We start from the raw sequence: 25,092 nt of genomic DNA, 5'->3' as shown, positions 1-25,092 counted from the left end.
AGCAAAAGACTTTTAAAAAGACCAGAAAACACTGATGCATTTCTTTTTACATCCAAAGGCAGGCTTATTCATAGTTACTGTCAAGCAAGCCCAGAGGTTGATGACTAAAAAAACCAACAAAGAACCACCATAAACAAAATAGAAAACCAAAGCCCCTTCTTTTAAATCGTTTCCTTTCTTCCACCCACACATATCCTTCAGCAACCAGCTGGAATAAGCATGAAATGAACACAGTTCATCTTGCTTTATAGTTTTGAGGGTTTAATTTATTTAAAACTTTAATACCAATTTGAATTTTCATGTAGAAGTACAGAAAGAAATCCAAACAATACACGGAAACACCCAAGCAATCTCAAATCCACTCAACTGAGGTACTAAGAACAAAAAAGTATTCTAATTTAGTCTAGCCTAGTCCTGTCAGAGGCTATCAATGATATAAAGGAATATAAATGTACACTGATTACGTGATGCCACCACATGACAGAATCAATGTTATTTGCGTGTTGAGATGTATTTTTTCATGCTAACCTGTTTGATTAAAAAAAAAATCTCCTTTTGTTAGTGTCTATAATACTTGCTTTGTAAATAATTACATTTTTGGAACTACAACTCATTCACTGTATTGCCATAACACTTAGGAGCTGTAATCACGGACAAGAACACATTGTGTTAGGTGCTGTAAGAATACACCACAAAAGCGATTGCTGTTTAAACACGATAAGCAGACAGTGAACCCACAGAGAAGTACAAAGAAATGATGAGACATTAGCTATCAATACAGCAAGTACAAGATTTGGCATGCCAGTTCCCAAACCGAGCTGCTGGAGACTCCAAAAAATATCTTCTCCCACATCTAAGAGGCAGAATGAAAGAAAACACTGAGCTACTTATCCAAAAATTTAACAAGTGGGTGGTGGAAGTTGGTGTCAAGAATTGGTTCGAGTTGTCATCTCGGTAATGAATCATAGGTGAAGCAGACAAAGAACAGTCTTGAAAGCTCATGGAGCACATCGCGGCGAGTGACTGACAGGGAGAGCTGGCAGAGACGTACGGCCAGTGGTCCTGGCTAGGGAAACCACCTCTGCAGTTGGACTGCGGAAAGAAACAGCATTTTTACACGTACATTACTGACACACACAGCACCCTGACTCCAGTTAGACCCAGCTTTGCTGCGGGGACTTTTATTAAACCGCAAAATGAGAGGGTTCTGCTCCTCACACAACGGCCCGCAGCACAGCGCACCCCGGGACCGGAGGGTGGCTGAGGGGGGGGGTCCCTGGGCCCGCCGAGCGCCTGAGGGGAGCGGGGCCGTGCGCAAAAGGCCAACGGCTGCTGCGCGCCCCAACGGCCGCCCGCGCGCTGCTGCCTTGTTTACGTCCCCGGAGCCCCCTCCCGCCCGCTCGCCCCGCCCACTCCGCGCCCTCCGGCCAATCATCGCCAGCCGCCGGGAGGGGGCGGGAGGGTTTTAAAAAGGGGCCGGGGGAGGGGGGACGGCGACGTCAGCCGCTCGCTCTCGCCGCGCGGCGCTGATTGGGCGGAGGGGCTGCCAATCATGTCCGAGCTCCCCGCCCCTCGCGCCGCCTTGCGTGTTACTCGCGCCGCCGACTCCACGCAGCGCCTCGCCCCCGCCCTCCCGGCGCTGTGTGTGTGAGGCGCGGATTGGCTACCGCCCCGCCACTCAGCACCCCGCCACCCAATCAGCGCCGGCTCCTCCAGCCCAAGACCCACCCCCGCGGGCCTCCGGCCTCCTCCGCCCCTCCTCAGATCCCTCCCCTTCCCTCCGATTGGCCCGCCGGCCTCAGACCTCCGCTCCCTATTGGCCGCCGGCCGCGCCGCTCCGCGCGGGGGCGCTCCCCCCTCCCTCTGGCGGCGGGGTGGGGTCACGTGATGTTTTCGCCGTGCCGCCGCCGCGGCTGCCCGGGGGAGCGCGAGTAGCCGGGCGCGGCGGGGGGACGGGGCCGGACCCGCGGCGCTCAACGGCTCCAACGGCCCCAGCGGCTCCGCCAACGGCCCCACGGGCGGCCGCCTCCCCTCGCGTCCCCTCCCCTCTATGCGCCGCCCGCCGCCGGGGGGGCTCCTCTCCCGGTGAGGCCGGCTCGCCGCCGCCCGGCCGGCAGCTAAAATGGCGAGCGGCGTGAACGGCGCCGCCGGGGCCGAGGGGGAGTCGGGCGAGGCCGGGCGCTGCCCCTCGCCGCAGCCCCACCACCTGCTGCTGCTGCTCCGCCGCTCGCCCAGCGCCTCGCTCTGCGGGCCCCCCGAGGCCGGCGGCGGCGGCGGCGGCGCTAGGGGCGGGCAGCCCCCCGGGAGCGCGGCCCGCGGCGGGGAGGACGTGAGGAAGTGCGGCTACCTGCGCAAGCAGAAGCACGGCCACAAGCGGTACTTCGTGCTGCGGGCCGAGAGCCGCCTGGCCCCGGCGCGCCTGGAGTACTACGACAGCGAGAAGAAGTTCAAGAGCAGCCTGCGGGCCGGCGGCGGCGCGGCGGGGCTGTGCTGCCCCCCGCCCAAGAGGGTCATCCCCCTCTACCAGTGCTTCACCGTCAGCCGGCGGGCGGACGCCAAGCACAAGCACATCATCGCCCTGTACACCAAGGACGAGTATTTCGCCATGCTGGCGGAGAACGAGGCCGAGCAGGAGGCCTGGTACCAGGCGATCAGCGAGCTGATGAGCCAGAGCAAGAGGGGCTTCCTGGAGCAGGAGGAGCAGGCGGAGCAGCAGCTGGACGAGGACGATGAGCACTACGGGGCGGCCCTGAGGCCCGGCACCGTCTTCAAGGAGGTGTGGCAGGTCAACGTGAAACCCAAAGGACTGGGCCAAACGAAAAACCTGACCGGGGTGTACAGGCTGTGCCTCTCCAGCAAGGCCATCCACCTCGTCAAGCTGAACTCAGAGGTGCCCTCCGTCCACCTGCAGCTGATGAACATCCGCCGCTGTGGGCACTCGGAGAACTTCTTTTTCATCGAAGTGGGCAGGTCCGCTTCCATCGGGCCTGGAGAGCTCTGGATGCAAGTGGACGATTCGGTGGTTGCCCAGAACATGCACGAGACTTTTTTGGAGACCATGAAAGCGTTAAAGGCCTTTGCGGAGTTCCGGCCCCGAAGCAAAAGCCAGTCTTCTGGTGGCGGTGGCGGCACCAACCCCATCTCCTTCATCACCACTAGGAGGCACCTGGGCAACCTGCCCCCCAGCCAGACGGGCTTGCAGAGAAGGTCTAGAACTGAGAGCGTTGTTGGAGGGACGCCTCCGACCACCAAAAGCAGCAACTCCTATCGCTTCAGAACATCCAGCGAAGGAGAAGGCACCATGGCCAGGCCTTTCAGGTCAGTGACGGGGAGCCTCATCCACCTGAATACCGCAAGGATGAACTTGGGCCGGCAAGAAGGGAGCGGAAGGTACGTTAGAGCCGCGTTCAGTTCGTCATATCACACCCGCTCTGCGTCGCTGCCCGTGTCTCACTTTCCCTCCACTACCAGTCCCATCAGTGTTTCTTCCAGTAGCGGCCATGGCTCTGCTTCAGATATGTTGACCAGGCCTTCTAGCTCCTCTGTCTGCGGTTCCCCGAGCGATGGGGGATTCATCTCTTCTGATGAGTACGGCTCCAGCCCTGGAGATTTCAGGTACTTTCGGGTCAGGAGTAATACACCAGATTCCCTGGGAAACACGCCACCTATCAGAGAGGAGAATTGTCTGAGTGAGTACATGTCCATGAGTAAGCAGCAAGCAGACGATAGCTTGAGAGATGATTATATGGAGGCTGAAAAGTGTTTCAGGAAAAGAACTTACTCTCTGACTAAACCAACCTCGGTAGCAGTGCAGCAGAAAATGACACAAACGACGGCTTCATTAGATGAAGACTCTGGGGGAAATCATGGGCGACTGCTGTACTCTGAAACACCAAAACTGAAAGGTAACCATGAATTGGAATACAATGACAGTAATCTTGACTCTGTATGCAACCAAAGCAGGAGTAAAGCTAGGGACGATGGGTACATGCCAATGATGCCAGGAGTTGCATCTTCTCTGTCAAGTAGCAGTGATTATCTGCCAATGACTCCTAAAAGTATGTCTGTTCCAAAACAGATAAACAATTCGTGGTCACCATCTCAGGTTGACTCCAGAGGATATATGATGATGTTTCCAAAGGCGAGCTCTTCACCCGTACGAAGTCCTTTAACTGGATTTGTTTCTAAAGGAAGTAATGAGAAGATTGTAAACAATGAGTATATGGATATGTCTCCCGGTAATTCCGCTCCAAAGCACCCTGGTGATTCAAATTACATTCATAACAATTCTGTTTCCAAAGGTTTCAGTTCGTATTTTTCTTTGCCCCGAAGCTTTAAGGCGTTATCAGGACAAAATGGTGACCACAGCGAATATGTTCCAATGTCTTCACCTGGAAAACTCCTGTATGGTGGACCAGAAAACGTAAAAAGCATCAACAGCGAATCCCTGTCTAATGGCATCTCGAAGTCGCCAGTGGTAAAAGGTGAAGAAGGAGGACTTGTGCAGAACAGGGCTACGAGGCCAACGAGGCTCCCGCTCGGTACGAGGGGAAGCAATACTATCCCGAGAATGTATGATCGTACAGTTCCACCTGAGCCAGCAAGTCCTGGTGAATACATAAATATCGATTTTAATGAAAAGGCAAGTAACACACCGTATTCCTTATCTGCAGAGGGATCGCCATCATCTCTGGGCTCGAGTAGTGACCACAGACAGTCCCCGCTCTCTGATTATATGAGCGTTGACTTGGATGTACAGTCGCCAAAAGTAGCGAAAGAACTTTCCAACTCTTTAACGGATATTTCAATTTATGCAAGCTCCAGTATTCCTAGAAACCAACCAAATCCTGACTATGCTAGGCTCTCCTTTGGTACCGCCTGTGTTAGCGCTGCAAGTAACAGGACTGACGATTACACGGAGATGACGTTCAACATGGCAGCGACGCCACCGCGGCCGTTTGCCTCCGAATCTGACGACGGAGTAAAGATTGATAGTCCTTCTTCCATAGTTAACAGACTGTGCATTGTCGATCGATACGCTGGTAGCAGTAGCTTCTCTGTTCCTAGCTCCGATCCTCCCGTGGGACCGAAGGTGATCCGAGCCGATCCCCAAGGCAGGAGGAGACACAGTTCTGAAACATTCTCTTCTGCTGGGACTGTGACGACTTCCTCCTCTTTCTTTACTGATAGTAGCAAAAGACATAGCTCTGCCTCATTTGACAATGTTTGGTTGAAACCAGATGAAAACATTTCTGATGGTCAGGAAAGCAAAATGTCCAGGGATACCTCAACTGGATTTCAGAATGGCTTAAACTACATTGCTCTGAATTTACGCGATGATCCTATAAGCTGTGAGGCAAGTACTGCAACGCCAACTTGCCATCTCCAAAATGGTACTTCGAGTTTGGACAGTGGAGCTTACGTAAGCATAGATTTCACCAGGTCCGATGGTCTGAAGTGTAACGCTGCACGAAAAGGTTTGTAACTTTAAAAGCACTTTCCTTTCATGCTTGCTTAACTATAGGAATTAGATTGTTTACTTAGTACTGAAATGTGGCCTTCAAAATAGGGTCCATGCTTCTATAATCTTCTGTATCTAGTACAACTGGTAGTAGTGCAGTCACCTAAACATTGAATGAACACACAAAAAAGGATGTGGTCCTTGGCCTAAGGGGTATACAGAGTGATGGAACTCTCCTGGGAGGTGTTATCAAACTGTCATCTGCCCAGGCTTTTTATGAAAGAATTTTGCTAGTATAAACACTGATTGTATTTTGTATTGTGACTTCTTGTCCTGAGGTTATGATGTTTTTTTTTTTCTTTTCCCCTCCACCTCCTTTTCCTCTTCTTCCCTTCTTAAAACTAAATGACTCCTCACCTGGTTTGAGATTGATACTTTGTAATTGGTGTTGTGGATAGGAAGCTGAGAACTGCTAAACTGGGTTCAGAAATCTGAAGTTGGGGCTTAGATCTGTTCATGTCAATAAATGTGGGTGAAATGTGTACTTCAGGGCTTTCTATGTGTAAATCTGCCCGCATTTATTTAATTGAATCTTAGGTAAACAACTCACTTTTCTTTTTCCCTCGAAGGTTTGCTATGCTGCTTTTGAGTTCTGGTCCCCTAAATATCCTTGTATCCTCAGGAGAAGCCATCTGCTGCTGGCTGGGAGGGTGGTGAGGGGCTTCTGCAGCCTGTACCCTCGAGTCCGCTGCCTTCTTGCAGTGTCTGGGGGCTTAGCCGAGCTGTAATGCTCCTGCTGTGCAGTGATCTGCCTTGTGAGGTGCGCCTGTGGTAGAGGAAGAGCAGGCTCAGAGGGGTGTATTTTATGTCTGAAGCTTTGGAGAGCAGGCTGCTAGCTTTCAGGTTGGCAGTAGAGCTTGACCAAGCGTAAGGTAAAGTAGTTAGAGGTATGCCTAAAAAGTTAGGCTGTTGGGGATGGGCAGGAGGAATAGGGACACTCCTATTCATGGCTTAAGCTTTTTGCTCTCATAATGAGAGCAAAAAATAATTACCTGTTGGAGGTATTGTGTATGTCCCCTGCCTAACCAGCAGTGTTTATGCAAGTGCTTCATTGCACTGTAACATTTTCTTTGGAAGCATAATCCATGTTTTGGTATTAGTGGCCCACTCGGCTCCTTAGAGTAATTCACCTACCCAGACAGAAAACTGTGTGTTGGAAATGTTTTCCTCTTTGCAAATGTGTGTGTAGTCAATAATTGATGACTACTAAGAGGAAATATTTAATCGTTGTTGGACATTGATATTTGTCTACTTCTCTGTCAATAGAGAAAGTAGTAAAGGGGCAGGCTGTTCCTGCCTTCTGTATTTTTAATTACAGTTCTAACCACTGAAATGATAGCTTTTTTTTTTTTCCTAGTTTCACTTTAAAACTGTCTAAAGGCAGAAGGTAGTGTAGGAGCTTAAAATTGTGTAGCCTTTAATAGGGGAAGGTGTAAGCCTGACTCAGCTAGCATGCCATTCAAAGTCTGGCAGCAGTGCTTGGGGCTGCTCAGAAATGTGTGGTTTGCCTCAGTGGTTTTTTTTCCCTGCTTTGTTTTGTTGGTTGGAATCAAATTTAGAAGACGTTGAAAGTTGCCAGTCCAAGGAGTGCTTTCTTCCAAAGTTAGTCTTTCAGCACTTCAAAGATTTGTCCGCTAAGTCAAAGGCACACTGATTGCCATGGTGGATTTCTTTTTTTAGAAGAAGCACCCCCAAAGACAGCAGAATTCCTACTGGACCTTGTTCCCCTCATTTGACTGTTAAACTTGTAAAATTTTTTAAAAGCGGGGGAGCACCAAACAGGTGATTTCATTTTGGCTGTATTGTAAATACTGTGTTTAAAAATATTTTTCCAGAGACTGTTCAGGAATTGTACTTAAGTTAAATGATTTGTTTACTGCAGCTACAGCAAAATATCCACAGGCCTGTGCTTGGGGCTTTTTCCTTGTCTATTACAAGGTCCGGAGTGGAAGGAGACTTGCTGCTGGTGTGTTTTGCTGTCAGTCTGTTTTCTGGAAATGGCATGCATTAGAATGAAGTGAGAGAAGCTGCGTATAAAAACATGGACACTGGCAGGAAATAAAGCATGAGAATAGTAAGAGCTTAGATTGGTGGCTTCCCTCTAGTCCTAAAAATAAAAAAGCAAAACAAGAGTGCTTCAAAACAAGGTCTATCAGTTTTTGACAAAGACAGCATCCAGTATTCATGGTGCATAGTAGGAGGGCAGGCAGGGTGTGGACACTGCATTTCTAGGTGCCTCTCAGAGGGGCGGACAGATTTCGGAGTAGTCCAGGCTAAAAGCAGCTTGCCAAACATAAATACAGTGGTGCAAATTGGTGGTGTGTATCTGTTTCTTTAACAATGACTTAAAGTTACTGATTATAAAAATGCTAGTTCTCATTCTCACATTAAATCGGGTTTTTGAGCTATAGCAAGCATAACTGTAGAAGTGTACTCCTTAAACAGTTTATCAGTTTTTAATGCAGTGAAGCTTTTATTCAATACTTAAGAGAATGTGTAATCCAGAAAAAAAAAAAAGAAAAAAAAACAACTTTCAAATTCCGTCTTGAATAGTGGAAATAAATCTCCATTCCTAAACCTCTTATGTCCTGAGGAGGTGCAGTGTGTCCCTATGTGTAATTAATATTTTTAATACTTTTGCAGACTTTTAGCAGAAGTGCTGTCTTTATTCCTACATCCCAGCTCTTTTAGTCTTAGCCTGGAAAATCATCCGTGTGGTCAAATACATTGTTAAGGAAAATATTTAGCAGATGCATTTACCCTTTACTTCCCAGGAAGGAGCTATCTTGTATCTTTTAAATTCTATTGGGTAAAGAACTTTAATCTCTTCTCCCTAAACTGTACTTGCACTCAAAGGAGAACACTTCCCAACATCTGATTATTCACTGTTCCGCTTTGTTTTTGTTTGCCTAAATGGGATATTGTGTGCAGTGACTCAACTGCATTCTCCTAACTGCTGAGAGTGAAATGGAGAGAGATTTCCAATGCATCATTGCCCCTCATTGTAATTCCCAAACTACTTCTGGTTCAGGTTCACTGATGTGAATCTAACTTTTTTTTTTCCCTTCTTCATTCATGAAATGGATGGAGGAGAAGGAGAGCACTGATTTAACATGATAAGTAAATACATCTGGCTTGCTGTTAACTTTTATTTAGGGTTTAAGCAAAATTGAGGTCAGGTTTTATGATGAAAAAGATGCTAAAAGGAAAATAAGGTTGTGATCCTTAATGCCTGAAGTTTAAGGAGGTCATTAGCAAAACAGTTTCATCATGAAATTGTTACACAATATTGAAGCAAGCGGTTTGCAGTTTTGATTACATGAATCTGAGTCATGAAATTTTGTGCTAGGAGTACGGAACACAAAAGCTACTTCAAACAGGGCTTAGCTAATGTACACCTTGTTATTGGACCTCGTAGAAACTGCGGATGATAATGAGAACGGGGTGGTAATAAACTGCATAATGGGTCATGTATAATAAAAGTTTCTACAGACATAATTAGAAATACTCAACCTACAAAGATATCCTGAACTACAAAAAACAAAGCAGACTGTTCAGGGTAAATGTGACGTTCAGCTTCGTATCTACCTGCCTATTTTACACCCACTCTTTAATCTTATCTCTACCTGATTTTCTAGTGGCATGTTAAGATGCTATTTCAGAAGTTTGCTAAAGTGTAGGATTATAATTTAAATGTTCCTCACCTTTTTAATCCTTTTTAATCTACTCCTGTGTTAGACTTGTGTGAGAAGTTGTGTGTTCTCTGGGGAGCTGGGAGGCAGGAAAACAAGTACAGCTGTAGAGCAAAACTTTGGGTCTAAGTTGTCCAGATCCTTTATGGGAGCTGGTGTGTTTCAAATGCAAAATCTTGAACATGGTAAACAATATGCACTTTGAGAAACCCAGCAGCTGGAGGTTTTAGCTCTTACTAATATAGTAAATTACAGTTTACAGGATACCAGACAAATAACTGCCCCTTTTGGATTTCAGACCAGTGGTTTTTGGAAGTTTGCTTCAAACTGAGGCTCATTTGTATCGGAGGAATACTTAGGGCAGGGACCCATTTAAAAATAACTTGAAGAACTCTTCTGAAATACATCTGAACACAGCCATGTAGCCTGAATCTTGTAAGCGATGGAGGGATAATAATTCTTGAAAGGAAAAAAAAATCTTGCTGTAACAGATGCCACTTTAACAGTCTTGAGTGACTTACTGCTATGCTTAAAAATACCCAGGGTAACTTTTTCAAGTAGGATACGAGCTACTGAAGGCAGAACAGATTTTTGTCTTGTGGTGTGGGAGTGAGTTAATTATGACATATTTGACCAAGAATCAGCTAGGTTTTACTGGTGCTTGGGTGAGAAAATCTGAGTTGAGAATGTTCCCCTGCTGCTGAGAGAGAGTACTGGTAGTGAGTGTTGAAATGCTTTTGGAAAATCAGCTCTCCAGATTTTACATCCAGAGTTGCAGCTAATGGTCACGTGGCTTTTTAGACTTTCAAAAAAAAGAAAATAAAAAAAATTCTGTGTGTAGGTGTCTCGTAGGTTAAAGCACTGCTGCAGGACACTGGGATTTCCAGGAGAAACCAGTACTGGTTCAAATGGCTTTTTTATTTTTTTCTCCTTCAGTCTTGCAGTGAAATCTTGAATGTGTCATTGCCTTTTCAGTTTTGCCTCCACAACTTCATGCTGTCCCTCCTGTGATGTCCCAGGGCCCATTGCTAGCTGTGAGTACAGCTTGGTGGGGTTTAGGCTCTGCGTATGCCCTTTTTTGTGAAAGGGTATTGAATAAGTTTTCTTCATTTTGATTGCTGGGAAGGGGGGGGGTTGTGCCTTGAGGTTTTGGATGGTGCTGAGAGGTCGTCGTGCTGTGCTGTGACTTGGTGTGTGCTTGTGCGCTGTTTGTGGGCATGGGGTGCTCCCAAGCACCTGCTGAATGCTGCCCAGTGTGTTGTGCTAAGAAATCTGTTATTTTTTTCTGATCCAAATCCTACAATTTTGAATACTATTGTGATCATGTGTGCCATTCTTCAATCCAAAGGAAAGCGGAGCAATAAAACTGAAAGGCAGGAGGTGAGAGAGGAAAGCTTTCTGGAGCCTGGGGATGTATTATTATTGCTGTTTTGACCTAAAAACGTAGTCCTAGCTTACGAGTCATCCTCAGATGGTCAGTAATAACCTGGTTGGAGGTGAGTCCTGTTGTCTACCGTGCAAGTTGCTCTTTGGCTTTTTTTGGCATTTAGCTTTTGCACGTTAGCAACAATCCAATGATGATGGTACACTGTTGTCTTACTGGCTAAAGCAGAGCCTTACAGGTAGAAGCAATTAATAGGGGAAAAGGAAAAAGTATGTTCTAGCTTTAATCATGCCCTGCATCTCTGTAAAGGTCACTGAGCTTCAAGGTGGTTACAGGTTAGCTGAGAACCTTGATCAGTGGGGATTTGTGACATTCTTGAGGACATGGGGAAGACAAAAGTAAATTAGCCTGACTCATCAAAGGCATCGCAGAGGTGTTGCTCGACATCATAGGAATATCTTATCTGAAAGATCTTGAACATACAAGTGTTTGGATTTGTGGAGATTTTGCTTTGGGTGGAACATCAATTACCCCGGGAGCAGCAGTGTAATAGAGTGCTGGGAAGAGTTTTCTGCCCCGGTTAAATCCTGAACTGTATCTTGAGGGACAAAAGTTGATTAATTCCAAAGTTGGTTTTCCTAGTAATTCTGCTATATAGTTGGCTGCTAACAATCCAGCTTGCTTGTGCATGAGTACGCGTGTGCTGTGCACCAGGCAGTTGTGAGTTAAGTGTGAGGGCTAATCTTAATCTTCTGAGAAGAAAGGGCTTTTGAAAGAGATGCTTTATACTGAAATTAATATGGTTAAGATTTAGCTATAATTCCAAGGTGATGATACAATTTGATGTGACTCAGGAACATTCAGAACTTTTTAATTACTGCTGAAAGGTGAATGCTGCTTGTGTTCACTGTATCGTGTGCATGTGTATCTCATGAACTTATAAATACCAAACTGGTAAACTTTGCTTCTGAATTTATTGAGACACTAATGAATGATATCCTCCTTTCACAGGGAGTACTGCGGTTCTGTTCCCGTGCTCGTGCTGAGCCAACATGCTTTATTGTTTATAGCTCTTGCTCAACAGCTGAATGTGCAGTATAACTTTCTTGGACACCGGATAGCCTGAGCCTGAAATGCTTTTGGGAACTGATGTTTCTTTAAACAGATACCTTGGGATACCCGGAGTTTGTAGAGCTCTTAATGATGTTACGCTTCGTTAAATAAATGAGCACCTGCCGTATGCTAGAGCAAGAAGAACTACCACAGTGAGCCGTGTGAGAACCCTATTTCAGCCATTGACAAGTAGTAGGATTTCTGTGGCACCTCATTGTTGATTGAGCTAATGTGGCCCCAGTAAAGCAGGAAAGAGTAGAGAAAGGCTTCTCCTTAGGCCTGGGCACCTGTGTGAGTAACCAGAGGGTATGGGGATGGGTGTGCTGAGGGCATTCATTAGCACAAGCTAGATGCTGGTAAAACACCCATCAGCACTGATGCAGGAACTGGCTGGAAGTACTGCAGCTCGTCTGCAGCTTGTTTATCAGTAGCCCAAACAAATAAGGGTTAGGGGCCAGAAAGAAACTTTGCTCCATGCTTATGGATTTCTTTGTGTTTTAAGTCGGTTAGAAAAAAATTGCAAGCTTTTTGGGTTTTCAACAGCAGTATTCACTGCTGAGTTTGGGCTCCCAGAATATTTGTTTTTGTGTGAGAGACTTGAGGAGGTATTTGCCACCCTTATTTCACTCTGTGGTGTTTTTCTGGGTGGTGGTGGCATTTTTTGTTTGTTTTTAAAAACAGATGTTTTTAAGTTGCAGATTGTGGTGAACAGGGTAGCAGTCAGAAATGCGTTTAAAAACTGAATAGGTTTGCTATTGAGGTAGTTGGGGCTCGAGTAGGACAGGGGATCTGCTGGTGGAAGCTTGTAGCTCCAGATGTGCCCCCTGCTCCTGCTTGTTGCAGAACCTGAACGGGGAGGCAGGGCTGAAGGCCCGCGTGCTGTGCCACGGGTGCACACGTGGTAGTCCCTGTCCTCAAGAGCTTACAGTTCTGAAGATGAAACTGAAGAGATGGATGAAACTTAATGTGCTGGGGTGGAGGTGAGATAGAGATCAAGGCTGCTGCCATTGGCAGTGGAGATAAGAGCGAGCCTCGCAGAGATAAAAGGCTGCCTGCGAACGGTTGTGAGAAAGGAAGCTGGTAGAGGCGCTTGGGAGGGTACGCGCCTGGCAGGGAGCGATGGGAGGTAGAGAGCTATAAATACAGTGGTTGCAATGGTTTAAGTGACTTGGAGAGGATGAGGTAAATGTCAGAATATTAATCTCGGGGAGAGGAATGTGGGCCAACATGTATCTCCGAGTCAGGAGCGTGTCCCGGTGTTTACTTCTCCCTTTCAGAGGTGGAATGTGTGTTGTTGTTTTCTCCTTGTCAGTTGGGTTTCCTGCAGCTGCGGGACTGACGGACGTGGTGCCAGCAGGGATGCAGGAAGGTGTAGTGGAGCACGAGGTCACCCTAGGTAGTGTGGATGCGAAGTGGACCTGTATCCCATGTCGAGACTTTGCTCCAAAAGCGGATGGGGCGCTGGGGCTGCTTTGTTGCCTTTTTTCACAAGCTTTCTGGGTGGCATCTCTGAGATCCAGGTGATCTTCTGGTGTTGGGGAGGAGCTGTAGTGGGGATTTGGGATCGGGAGGCAGTAGCATGGCTTGCAGGGATATATTCACCTTTGGGATTTGCATTGCAGGGCCCCTTGCAAGGAGGAGGTGTGGGTCAGCTGATCGCCACTGTGGCGCTTTCAGCTGCTTGAGAACTGCCTGTGGGAGCCAGAGCGTAACACAACAGCTGTGGCAGGAGGAAGTGACTTGAATTTTGTGTTGGTAGATCAGGTTGAACAGACACTGGTGGTTGCGGGTGGGTCTGGCAGTGGTAGCAGTGAGGACTGATTCACATGTCACCGCTGCGGGTGTAAGTGGCTGAAGCACTAATGCTGGCAAGTTCCACGTGGCAAACGCTAAGCAGGAGTAGGCTCACTTGGTTAAAACTCGTCTGTGTGTAGGCACGGTTTAATTCTGTCCTTGGTGAGCCCCTGAGCTGCTCCTGGAAGCTGAAGGCCCTATCCTTGGCTGTCGTGCATGTGCTGGGAGTGAGAAGTGTACTTAGTGCACAGCCTTCTTACTCCACAGGGTTTGGGGTGTTGAACTCAGTGATGTGATGATTTCACCATGGCAGAAAGCAGCGTGTGCCACTGCTCTGTGTGGCAGCACGTAGTGGCTGGTAGCAAGATTTCCGTGCAGGCACACGTGGGCTAAACGCATGGCTGAGGATGGTGTCGTTACGTGGTGTGTGGCCACGTAGCAAGCTTCTGCCTCTGATGGTCATTTACGATAATAGAAGCAAAAGAAGAGAAAGTGCTGAGTGCTTTCAAGTGTTGGTGACTAAAGGGGTTGGGAAGAGCTAAGGATGAACTGGCAGATGTGGTGCGTTCCATAGAAAAGTCTCACAAAAGGTGAGTTGGAAGGCGGGGAGCTGGTTATTTAGTCACGAGTGACACTGTCCTTTATCTCTCAGGTGTGTTCATCAGAATAGTTTTGCTCGCTCAAACCAAAGACCTGTGCCTGCAAGCAGACGCCACCCAGCAGCCGAAGAACAGGGCCGGCTGACAGACACCTCCCCACAAGCATACTCCCAGCCTCTGATTCTTCTTCAGCTTGGGGATTTCCTGAGCCTGATGCAGTTTGTCTGTGTTATAATCCTTTATGGATCTTTAATCCAAGTACTTTTCCAACCTCTTTGATCCTGTGTAACGCCTTGTAGCCACAGCAGCCTTTGGTCGGAGGCAGTGCATGCTGCACACAGACCTCTTCGTGTCTATTTTGGACCCAGCTTTGTTTGACAGCCCCTTGTTTGTGTATTGGCAGAGATAACGAACCCTATCTTTTCTCTCCATGCCACTTAGGATGTCGTATCCTCCTGTGCCATACCCTTAGCCTGTGTGTTGTCAGAGGCTTCCTGCAGTTCCTTCACGCAGCGGGGATGTACGGTATATCTGTATGTTTTCATTTCCTGATACATCCCAGGACCTCTGTGCAGGCTCTTACTTGGCAGTTCCTCACAGGGAAGCTGTTGCACACCTTTCATGAGTTTTTCTGCACTACTCTTGACTCTTGCAGTTATTCCGGCTCCTTTCTGAATGAGGGAATTGGAACTGCACGTGCTGCTCAGTGCCCGTATTTGATGTGGTTGTTTGCTTTTCCTATTTGCTTCCCAACAGTTCTTAACATCTGCCTTGCAGAAGGAGCAGGGGCAGGAAATGTATTCCTCTCTGTTGACATTTACAGACTCCTAACCTTTGTCACCAGAGCAGAGTGAACTGTAGCAGGTCGTGTTGCCATAAGCTGCACAAACAGGAGTTCTTGGGGCTAAAATTTAGCTACGTTTTGTGCAATTTAGGAGGTCAGTCAGAGTATCTTGACACACTTGTTACAGTGTTTTTGAGAAAGCAGGACTTCTTCATTCTTCTGTAACATGAAAATCTGAACTTGTGAACTTGTGTGTCTTTAAGTGGAGAGAAGTTAATTCTTAGCATCGTCTTGCTATGTTGAAACTGAAGTTTAGCTTTCAGAAAAATGAAAAAAACAACTTATCAAGCTGTCGAGAGCAATTTGAGTTGGTGTTCAGGCCCTGCCAAAACTGCATGTAAGTTTCCTAATTCTAGGAATAGGATTCGTAAAGGAGATGAAGCTGGGGAGTGTGCATAATGCCTTCCTAGAAACTCCACTACTGTTTATTAAAACAGAAAAAGAAGCCGCTGGTGCAGAAGATAAGGCATTTCTGCGAAATAAATAAAAATGCTCTTAAAGCATGGGAGAGGTTTTTTTAGCTCATGAAGTTGCTGAGCGGTAAGGATACTGGAACCGTGTTTTGAGTGAATTATTGTACATGGAGTATTTGTAGGAGTAACTTTGTCTTGTAAATTTTAGAAGCACATCTGAAGGAGGAAGAGAAACCTAATTTACTCGGATGTGTTGTTACCAATCAGTTCAAACAGTTTATGTAATGAAAAGTGGATCACGTAACAGTTGCTTTTTGTTTTTTAAAACAAGCTTTTGCTTTTTTTTTTTTTTGCCTGTGGAAAGGTCAGTCAAGTCATAGGTACAAAATATATTCATTAGCTTAAGTCGAACACGATAGCTTTGTTGTTGAATGAAGAAAGTATGCGAAACATGTGCTTAATGGTAAGCATGTAGTTTAACATACTTCCCAAATAAGGATGTTTTTCTGTGTCGGGGCCTTGATTGGGTTACCTACAGAGAGTAACTGCGTACGCAGCGGCTCCAGTAAATGTCGGGCTTTCTGCTGCGTGTTTGTAGGGTTGGTGTCCGAGCGTGCAAATTAAGCAGAAATTCCTTCCACAAATAACACCTTTCGCCTCTGGCAAGGTCTAAAGCTATATCATTAAAATCAATCTCAAATCAGAAAATGGTGTAGGATAGTAACTGTGTATTTGGTAAGATCTGGGAAAAAAAAAAAATCTCATGTTTTGTGAGGAATGTGTTTGAACAAATTGCCTCCCCCTGCCAGGCCTGCATGCTCTGAGGAAGGCTGGAAATGCAATCCATCACCGTCCTTCTGCCCTGTCCTGGTGGCACAAACAACATGCTGGGGTTTGGTGGTCTACTGAACAACAGCAGCATGGGGTGGCCGCATGTGCAAACAGATCCGGGGCTGTTCTGATGCTTTTGATCTGTGCAAGTCCAGCTAACTCTGGTTTCCCCCAACCTGAAGTTCAGGAAATGGAGAGCTTCAGTGGTGCTCTCCAGAAGGCATTAAATTGCCTTAGTCTTTTGACATGGAGATTTTAAGCATTTAATTATCTTAAATTAATATCTTCTGTAAGCAAAGCTTTTATCCTTTCAGGAATCAGTTGCAAAATTATGTCAGTAAAAGCCTTTCCTGTAAAAACACACTATCTAGCATGGATTTCTTTGAGAGAAATAGGAGATGTCTGCTCTGTTCTTAAAACCTCTTGGTTTGTTTTAAAGTGGCCTGACTTGTACGACCTTAATAATTCAGATGCAGGAAATGAAGTGTAAATTGGATATACTCTCATCTGATACATTTTCAAATGGAACACACGGGGTTTGCAGGCTAAATAATTAAGACTGATCTAATCCTCTGCCCCTGATTTTTTTAAAACTATAGATTTTTTTCATAGAAAACTTGCAGAGCTCTTTCTCTGTGCCTTCCTTAATTTAAAGCTAAATGGTTTTCTGAGCAACGGCCTGCTGCCATCCCAATTTAAATATTTGCCCTCTTAGTTTCTTTTCTGTCCTTTGGATCCTTTTCTTCTGATTATTTACTCCCTGGGAAGATGACAGCTGTGTGTAGTTTTATAATCCAATCCCATCTTAAATTGATGAATTTAAATAGACTTGTGTAACGAGGAGAATGTTGGGTTAGTTATCTAAACTCTACTTATATATTTTGAGAGGTGATCTGTGAAATTTTTTGGATGCTTTCTGCATTCATTTTCCATACTAAATGTTCGTAGGAAGTTGAATTTTAATTCTCGAGATTCTGAGTCAATTTTGAATAAAGGATGAAGCTTTTGTATAGAAACTCTTCATAAAGCTGAAGTTTGAATAAACGGAAGAGTGGTGTATGGGGCTATGAAAACTACTTCAAATACTACATGTATATTTCTAAACTGTATTTAAAAATGCAGGAGTTTTTTTTTTTGAGTTCATTTTTTTTCCCCTTACTTGTTGCCATGATCAGTTATCAGATCTTTTTTTCCCCCTCAAGGTACACTGAGCAGATTTTCCTGGAAAAGCTCATGAAAGCCCAGGAGTAGGGATGTGTTTACTCTGATCATTCTGCAAGTGTGAGTTATCTTCAGAGTTGGCATGTCTGAGCTGGGCACTGAGTTTTATTTGGTGGCATGTGTTTTGGGATGGCTGGGCTACTCAGTGAGCATTATTCCTCTCTTCCTAGCTAGTTCACATCTAGGATTTACTTTCCTTTTAGAAGAGTTGCTTCGTTTACTGTTCAATGTTGAGCCAAATACATTCATACGGTATCTGTAACGAAATGCTAATAATCTGTTCCTTACTGTTGATCAGAAAGTCTTGTGCTTGTACTACGAACATTGCAAATTGTTGGCTGATGAGTCGTATATTAGGGAGACTGAAATAAGATATCAGACTTTGCAGAAGCTGTGCTGTTTTCCTCAAGCACTTCATGTCCTCTGTTAGTTTCCCTTCCTTGACTGGCTAGTCAAAAGGTGGAAGAAAACCAGGTGTGGAGGAGCAGAATCCCTGGGGAGTGCCTGAGCGCTCCTGTAGCCTTGCTAAATAAACCCATGGCTTTTTCTGAGCATCTTTTAGTGGGGAACCACAGAGGTGGCTCTGGGTATCAGCAGCACAACAGGCATCAGCCTTGTTCTCATTAACACAAAACCCATTTTACTGCTCTTTGATTAACTTCTCTTGTGTATGTGCACGTGCGGTGCTCCGCGCAGCTCCAGGTACCTTCATGTCAACGAAGCCAGCGCTTGGTGGCCCTGTTGGCGATGGTAGCATGGGGGGATCGCTGCAGATCGTCCTGGGAGGATGCCGTGAGGGGAACAGCATCAGCTGGAGTTCGTACAGCTTCCTGGTTTGGAAATGGACATTGGCTTTGTGGCTGCCACTGCTGAAATAGCCCCTGGCTCTGCAGGACTGGCCCCTTGGCCTCGGGCTCCAGGCCAAGGGATGTGTTGGTGCCCTGCGGTGGCACAGGGGAGGAGTGGCTCCAGAGGTGCTGCAGGGGCTGGGTGGGGGGAACCTCGCAAGACCTCAGTCACTGCCCCACCTTGGATTTCGGGTGGGTTTATTGGTGTAGTCAGGTCTCAGGAGTTCTTTTGCTACCTATACATATAGCACTTTTTATCTACAAATAAATGCTTGATGCTTTTATCCCCCCCTCCAAAAGAGGGGATGAGTCAGGGTATGAGCCAGCTGCTCTGCTCCAACTGCAATACTGAAATTCCAGCTTGCAAGAAGTGGTACCAAGCCACAGCCACAAGTCTGAAACACTCCAGGCTTTGTAAAGCTATTGTCAGCGTGTAGGTAATGTTTATGCGAGACTCCCTTCTGTTTGTTTGCAGTTGCCACAAATTTTGTTTTAGCTTAAAAACGAAGAGGAACCGTGAAAAGTGTGGTTTATAATCACAGGGAGAAGGGGAACAAATTAATGAGACCTTGTTTAATGCACAGCACAGAGTTTAGGGAAGGGGAGGCTCTGAAGCCACTTGACGGTGGTGTAAGGCTGCACCTGAGCCAGGTAATCCAGGGAATTCAGAAGCTGTTGCGAAGCTTATCTGAGGACACTTTGTTCTGGTTTCCTATAAGTTAATCTGTGTCACTTGGGGCTGTGATGAGTTACCTCCAAATTAGTTACTGTGCTGCCTTCTGGTTTTTGCCAGGTTTGTTCAAAGAATCAAAGTTAGGAGCGAAGCAGGTTTTCTTGCTCTTAAGCTTCCCCCCCACCCTGACAAGCATCTTAACTGTAATTTGGCATGAGTTTATAGAAGTTTCCAAAAAGTTTAGGTATAAGTAGCGAGTTCTGCCGTATGGGATTGTCCTGTTCAAACAACCGGTCCCTTGCTGTTCAGAATGTTTTGGGGATATGCGTGGAGAGATTAGAATAACTTGTCAAACAGCTTTCAGGTGTGCCTTGTGTGCTAGGCGTGGAGGAAAAATGCACTGACAAAAGCAGAGACGGTTTTTGAAGTTCCTTTCATGTAAGCTCATAGGTGCAAAGCAAGGAAGGGGTGGGGGGAATGTTGGGAGATATTAATTTTTACTGAAGGTAAGTTTAATGCAGAAGCTTCAACTGTTGTAATGGTTCCCTTGCACGGGTTGTTGAGGTGTGATTCATTGCGAGCTGTGGTGCGTGTTTTTATCCTTTGGTCCTACAACAAAATAATATTTTTCTAAAGGGGAAAACTATTTCAAAAATAATAGCTTCACTTGGCTTTTGTAAAAACAAAGCCGTCACTAACCGCATCACACTTTGTGTGTAACAAGCAATAGCTTTTTGTAGTGATCTTATGATGTCTGAAATAATAGAAATGGAGATTTTTGGGTTGAGGGTGTATTTTTTCATAATTCATGGAAAATACAGCCAAAAAAACAAGTTGCTTTATTTTGGAAATTGCTCTGTATTTGAAAAAACGAAGCTCAGCAACCCCAGCCTTGGGGTGGGTGGTGCTGGGACACAGCAGGGGGCTCCCCTGAAGCTGTGGTTCCCCCCCCCCTCCACCCCCCCCGGCCCTCTGCAGCACTTGCAGCCCTGGGGCCTTTCGCACCGTGCGGGACCAGTCCCAGCAGCTGCTGCCTGGGCTGGGGGTGCCACAGCTACCCGGGCAGGGGCAGTCCAGCCGAGCTTTCTGCTGTGTTTTTCTTTCTTTTGAAGAGGCGGTGTTTTTAGCTGGACTGAAATCAGAACTTCTTTAACTTAGGGTGGAGTTTGTGTGTTTAACAAGCGCATGCTTCATGTGATTGGATATGTAAGTAAACATACAGGTTTGCATTATGCTACATAACACTTGGCTGTTCTTTAGTTGGTCACATTTTCCTCAGCGTATTCCTGGGGCAGAGGTGGTTGAGTGCTAACCTTTCTTTAAAACAAGACTGAGCTCCGATTTCCTTGTGACCCCCCTGAAAGCACAGCCTGGATTAAGCTCAGAACCCCCCTCTCCTGTTCCTGCAGGCCAAGCTGCCCTCCTGGCAGGTAGCAGTGAAGCCTTCCCGTAGCGCAGTTCCCACTGGCAGGGAGCTCTCCCCGAGTGTGGTTTGGGGAGGAGAAATTACACTATGCTTCTCTACTGGATGCTTCCTGAAGACTCACTCTCTTATGCTAGCTGTTGTTTTTGCTCCGATAGCAAACTTGCCTTTCCCTTCTCCCCTGTAATGCCAGGAGACAGATCCCTGCAGGCATGTGCACCAGACCTTGAAGGCGAGGTAGGAAGATATGAGCGAAGTGACCCACACCACTGCCCAGCACAGGACGGTGCTCTCAGTCTTGCCCAAGAGGACAGAAGCAGAAGGGTTTGCAAATGCTGCCTCTGCACTTTGAGGAGGGAGGAATCATAAACTGGTACAGGAGTCGGAAGAGTAGAGATGTTGGTTGACACAGTAGCTGCAGACCATGTGCTTCGTGAGCATAAATGCAAAGTGGAAAAGACAGTGCTGGGTACGTAAGTGGTCCAGGAGGAGGATGTACAGCTGCAGGAAGTGCTGTGCTTAGATAAGCAAAGGGTAAAATGAATAAAAATGATGGAAGAGGACAGTCTGTCAGGACTGGGAGTCTGTAATGCAGTGATTTGGCAGATAGTACCACTCCAGACTGAAAATTAGTGCTCCTAATTGCTCTGTTGGGAGTGGAGAAGGTCTGTAATGAGCTGAAATGTGACTTTCTGTATGTTCCTCAAGTTGTGTTCACACCACTTCAGAAAGTGTTTACCCTCCCCTTCATCATTTTTTTTCCATCTCAGGAGCCCATTGAGTCACTCTCACCTTGGCATATGCACGTTTAATTGCAGAGCGGGCGTTCTGCTTCGAGGGCATCCTCCCTCCTGCTTGCATTTCTGCCTTGTCACCCACCCGTATCTTCCTGTAACACAAGGTGATGATTTCCTCCCCGTCTTACTGAGCGCCCTTGTATTTTGCCTTTTCCAGTCAGTTTGAAGCCACTGGGTTTTGCTGACAGCAGTAAGGATGTCTCTGTACCGTTGCTATGTGCTTTTGTGTGGCAGACTGCCTTTTAGCAAGGAAAACTGTACTCTGAGGTGTTCCTTATTATAACTAAATTATGTGTTTTCCTGAAAAGTTGAGGACAGGGCACGCAGCTGTCGTGACTTGCCACTCCTTGTTTGGAGCTGGAGTTGCAGTGAATGTTTACATTGCAGTTCTGTACCTGTTGTGAATGGGAGTGCTTGCCGCAGCCTTAATTATATCTGGGTGAACAGAGCTGCTCTGCATTCATGCTGCGTTGCGAGCTTAGTAATAGCCTCTGCTATGCGTGCAGCCTGGCGTGCTGAGAGTGTCGAGCTTTCGTTAAATGAAATATTGATAGTGAAATCGGTGATGGCAAACTGCAAGCTTTGATCCTTCCTGTAGCGCGTGGGGTAGCAGTGTGGCGCTGGCCACAGTACGAGGTCCAGTCTGGCGTCCACGTGCCAGCTCGGAGCTGAGCAGCGCTCCCTGGGCACCTGCTTCAGCCTTCAAGTTTCTTCCCCACCGTGCAGGGTGTCTGAGCGTGGCATCATCTGGTAGTGCCTCCTCCCTGGCGAGAAAAGCCTGCTCTGTATTCAGCAGCTGTCACTTCTGCAATGGATGAGCTCCATGTATTCTCCTCGCTAGAAAACATTTTTTTCCAATATAACTCGCACTTAAAATGTCACTGACTTTTTTTTTTCCCCTTTCTAGACTGATTGCATTGCCATGGAAACCATTGTTGGAAGAGAAGACTCTTCTGCTGGTAACTCCAGAAACTGTGTGGTGCTTTTGGAAGCAAAGCTCAGCTCCAGCCGGCTACTTTCATTTCCACCAGCACGGACATGGACACACATCCTTTTAATTAGTTTTTCATAGACATCAGCTCTCTACAGTTGAATTAATTTGAATTGAGATTTTTCATAGCTGTGCTTTGGTGATGGAATTTGGTCTTTCCTGTCATATCTATTTGGGAGGCAGCGTGAATGCTAATAAGAGATTCCTGTATGCCCCTTTCTTCCTCCTGCCTCTCCCATTAATTAGTTTTTATTTATATTCTGAGAAGTCAAAGCTGGTTTCCGATTGTCTGTTTAACATGGGTTTTGCTTCTCTGGTACATTAACAAGTGATTAGCTTAAAACATGTGTTGTTTAGAAATATTTTGGCAGTTCAGGCTATTTTTTTTCAGGTGGCTGGGCGGAAGGAGGGAGGGAGAGGTGCACATGAGCTTGAGGGGAGAACCCGTGGGACTGAACTGGTCTGAAAAGGAGAGACCTCTTCTGCCTTTTTTTTTTTTTTTTTTTTTAAATAATGTTTTGCTTTCATGGTACAAGAGGTATTTCTTGATCATAGGCTAGAGTATTTTTAAATCAAGTGTCTATGTCAGAGCTTAAAATGATATTTTTTTTTTTGCTCAGAATTCTGGTATGTACAAAGTAGGATTAATGGGCTGGTTGTCTTGTAGATTGTTTTTGTTCTTACCCTCAAGATACTTGTTTATAAATATGAATTGTTTAAAATGTGGTTTTTGTTCATGCATTCAAATGGAGAAGTGCAGAGTCGTATCCAGCATTTGTGACTTCTGCATTATATTTGTCAGCTGTAGCTTTTTAAAGAGAAACCACCCTAATTGATCTTACTTTCAACCAAGTCCCATTTTAATTTGGGACTATTTTTGTTCTTTCTTCGTGGCATAATGGGAAGAAGTAAAATACTGGCTCATCAGTTGTCCTTATCCTGGTTAAAGAAGTGCGAACAATGATGATTTGACATTTTTAAAATAAATTGCAGAAAAATCAGGGCTTTACTCTTGTACTGATTTTTTTTTTTTGGTTGAAATGAGTTTAGGCTTTTTAACACTGCTACAAACTTAAAGAGCATGACACTAGTTGTTGGTACATGCAATGTATAATAAAAGGCACTGACGATTGATAAAGGATTTAGAAGTGGTACACAAATCCTCATGCTGTACTGCACCACACAGCTGGTAATCCTCTACATTGTATATTGTACAACTGATTTGTTGGGCTGCCTCACCTCTAACATACAACCTTGAAAATACTAGTACAGTTTTGATTGTTAGGTGATGTGTACCCAAATCTATTTTGAGTAGTATTGTACATGTCACTAAAAACATGAAGACTTCTTTTTGACACATGGTACCAATCAGTTTACACAGTGTCTAGTGACAGGAAAAACTGTTGCTAGAGGATTTAAAAGCACAGACCTGTTTTTGATTCTGGAAGAGAAGTTCAAGTTGGTACAGTTCCTTGTTGCTGCTAAACATTAATTAAAAATATGACCACTTTTCTAGACCATGATACTGTCTCACCATATAGCTTTCGTTTGGTCTCGTAAATTAATAATGCAATATGTAGACAGCTTTTTATAAAGCTTTACATCTTTTTTAGGAAATCAAAATTTGGATGAAGGTAGTTCTAAACCTTTAACGTGAAAGGAAAAGGTTGTTTTGAAGAAAATAATGATCTTACACACTTATTTCATATTAGATCCCTGAGGCTGCCATTGTACAATATACAGCACTGATTTAATAAATGCTGAATAAATAATTAAATGGGTAACCTCAAGTAGAGTGGTACAAATACTAACAGGTACGGCATAATAAATATGCAATCTTTTTGAATCTCTTAGTTTACAGCAACTAATTTATTCAGTATTGTGCTGGAAGAACATTTTCAGAATATGTAAAACATATCACTATATATACTACCTTCCAGCTACCCGTTTATGCTGCTGTATAGTACAAAAATACCAATGATGGAACAATGTTTGTCCTGTAAATTTAATTTGATATTGGACAGTTATTGTCTGTACAAACTAAAACATATATGGTTGAAACTGTTCATTATATTTGCTATTTCTGCTTCACAGATCTGTTTTAAAGTTGAGCTGATTGATCTGGCTTTGTCTTCCATTGTAAATATTGTTATGTTGTTTTCTTTGTAAAACACATCGCGTTTGCGGTTTTGGGAGACTGGCTTGAAGCTCTGTATAGTGTTTATATTTATCTGACTTGGCTTTCCATAGAGCTACTTGCAGTAAATACGTGTTCATGTAGCTCCGTGTCTGGGTTTTATTTTTAAACAAACTTTTGTTTTATTCTGTCAAAAATGCATTTCCTGCTGCTGCTTTCTTTTTAGAGTGGTTTTGTCACCCTGCTTCCCTGAAGATTTGGAGAAGCTTTTAGCATATTTCAGGGGAGTGATTCTCAGCCTTTCCCATTTACTCTGCCACTTAGCGTAGAAGGTTACAGGCAGCAAAACACCCGGAAGTTTTCTTTGTCATAGATTTGCAGTGCTGGTAAACAACTGAGTTGTTGACTGGGGGGTGGTGGAAATCAGTGCATGATACTTCCTGCTTTAAATGCAGAATATCTCATCAATTTGGGGTTCGTAGCTTTGTCTATGACTGGGTATGGAAGTTTTATTATCAGCATGTAGTAGTCTTGGAAGGAATTTTTAGCAGCAGAGTGTCAAATAGGCGGCTGCCTTTAGAGTTTACGGTAAAAGGGGACAAGTATGGCTTGCTGTTTTAAGTTTCATAGCAGTACTTTGGTTTGAGATGTGCTAAATATGGTCCCAGTATGTAAAAACAAAACATATATAGATCTCGTAATTTCGGGTAGCGTACCCACTTGTACAAACAACTGAGCTTAAGCTGAAAGATACCTATAAAGTGTAATGCCTCTTCAGATTCTTCCTGATGTGAACGATATGTCAATTTGA

The 25,092-nt window shown here is 45.3% G+C and overlaps 1 protein-coding gene across 1 annotated transcript; it reads left to right on the top strand.

The window, feature by feature from the left end:
* The first annotated feature begins 1,878 nt into the window (after positions 1-1,878).
* Positions 1,879-24,424, top strand: IRS4 (insulin receptor substrate 4). Its single transcript, XM_068697110.1, has 2 exons — positions 1,879-5,477; positions 22,061-24,424. Exons 1-2 carry the CDS (start codon positions 2,123-2,125, stop codon positions 22,063-22,065), a joined length of 3,360 nt encoding a protein of 1,119 aa, XP_068553211.1. The 5' UTR covers positions 1,879-2,122; the 3' UTR covers positions 22,066-24,424.
* The last annotated feature ends 668 nt before the right edge of the window (positions 24,425-25,092 follow it).

Source organism: Anas acuta, chromosome 13 (genome assembly GCF_963932015.1).
Source record: "Anas acuta chromosome 13, bAnaAcu1.1, whole genome shotgun sequence".
Classification (NCBI taxonomy): Eukaryota; Metazoa; Chordata; class Aves; order Anseriformes; family Anatidae; genus Anas; species Anas acuta.
This window is presented reverse-complemented; position numbering and strand designations above follow the sequence as displayed.

Bases quoted from the DNA above. Each gene is read 5' to 3' on its own strand.
- IRS4 (XM_068697110.1), top strand. From the start codon at position 2,123: ATGGCGAGCGGCGTGAACGGCGCCGCCGGGGCCGAGGGGGAGTCGGGC.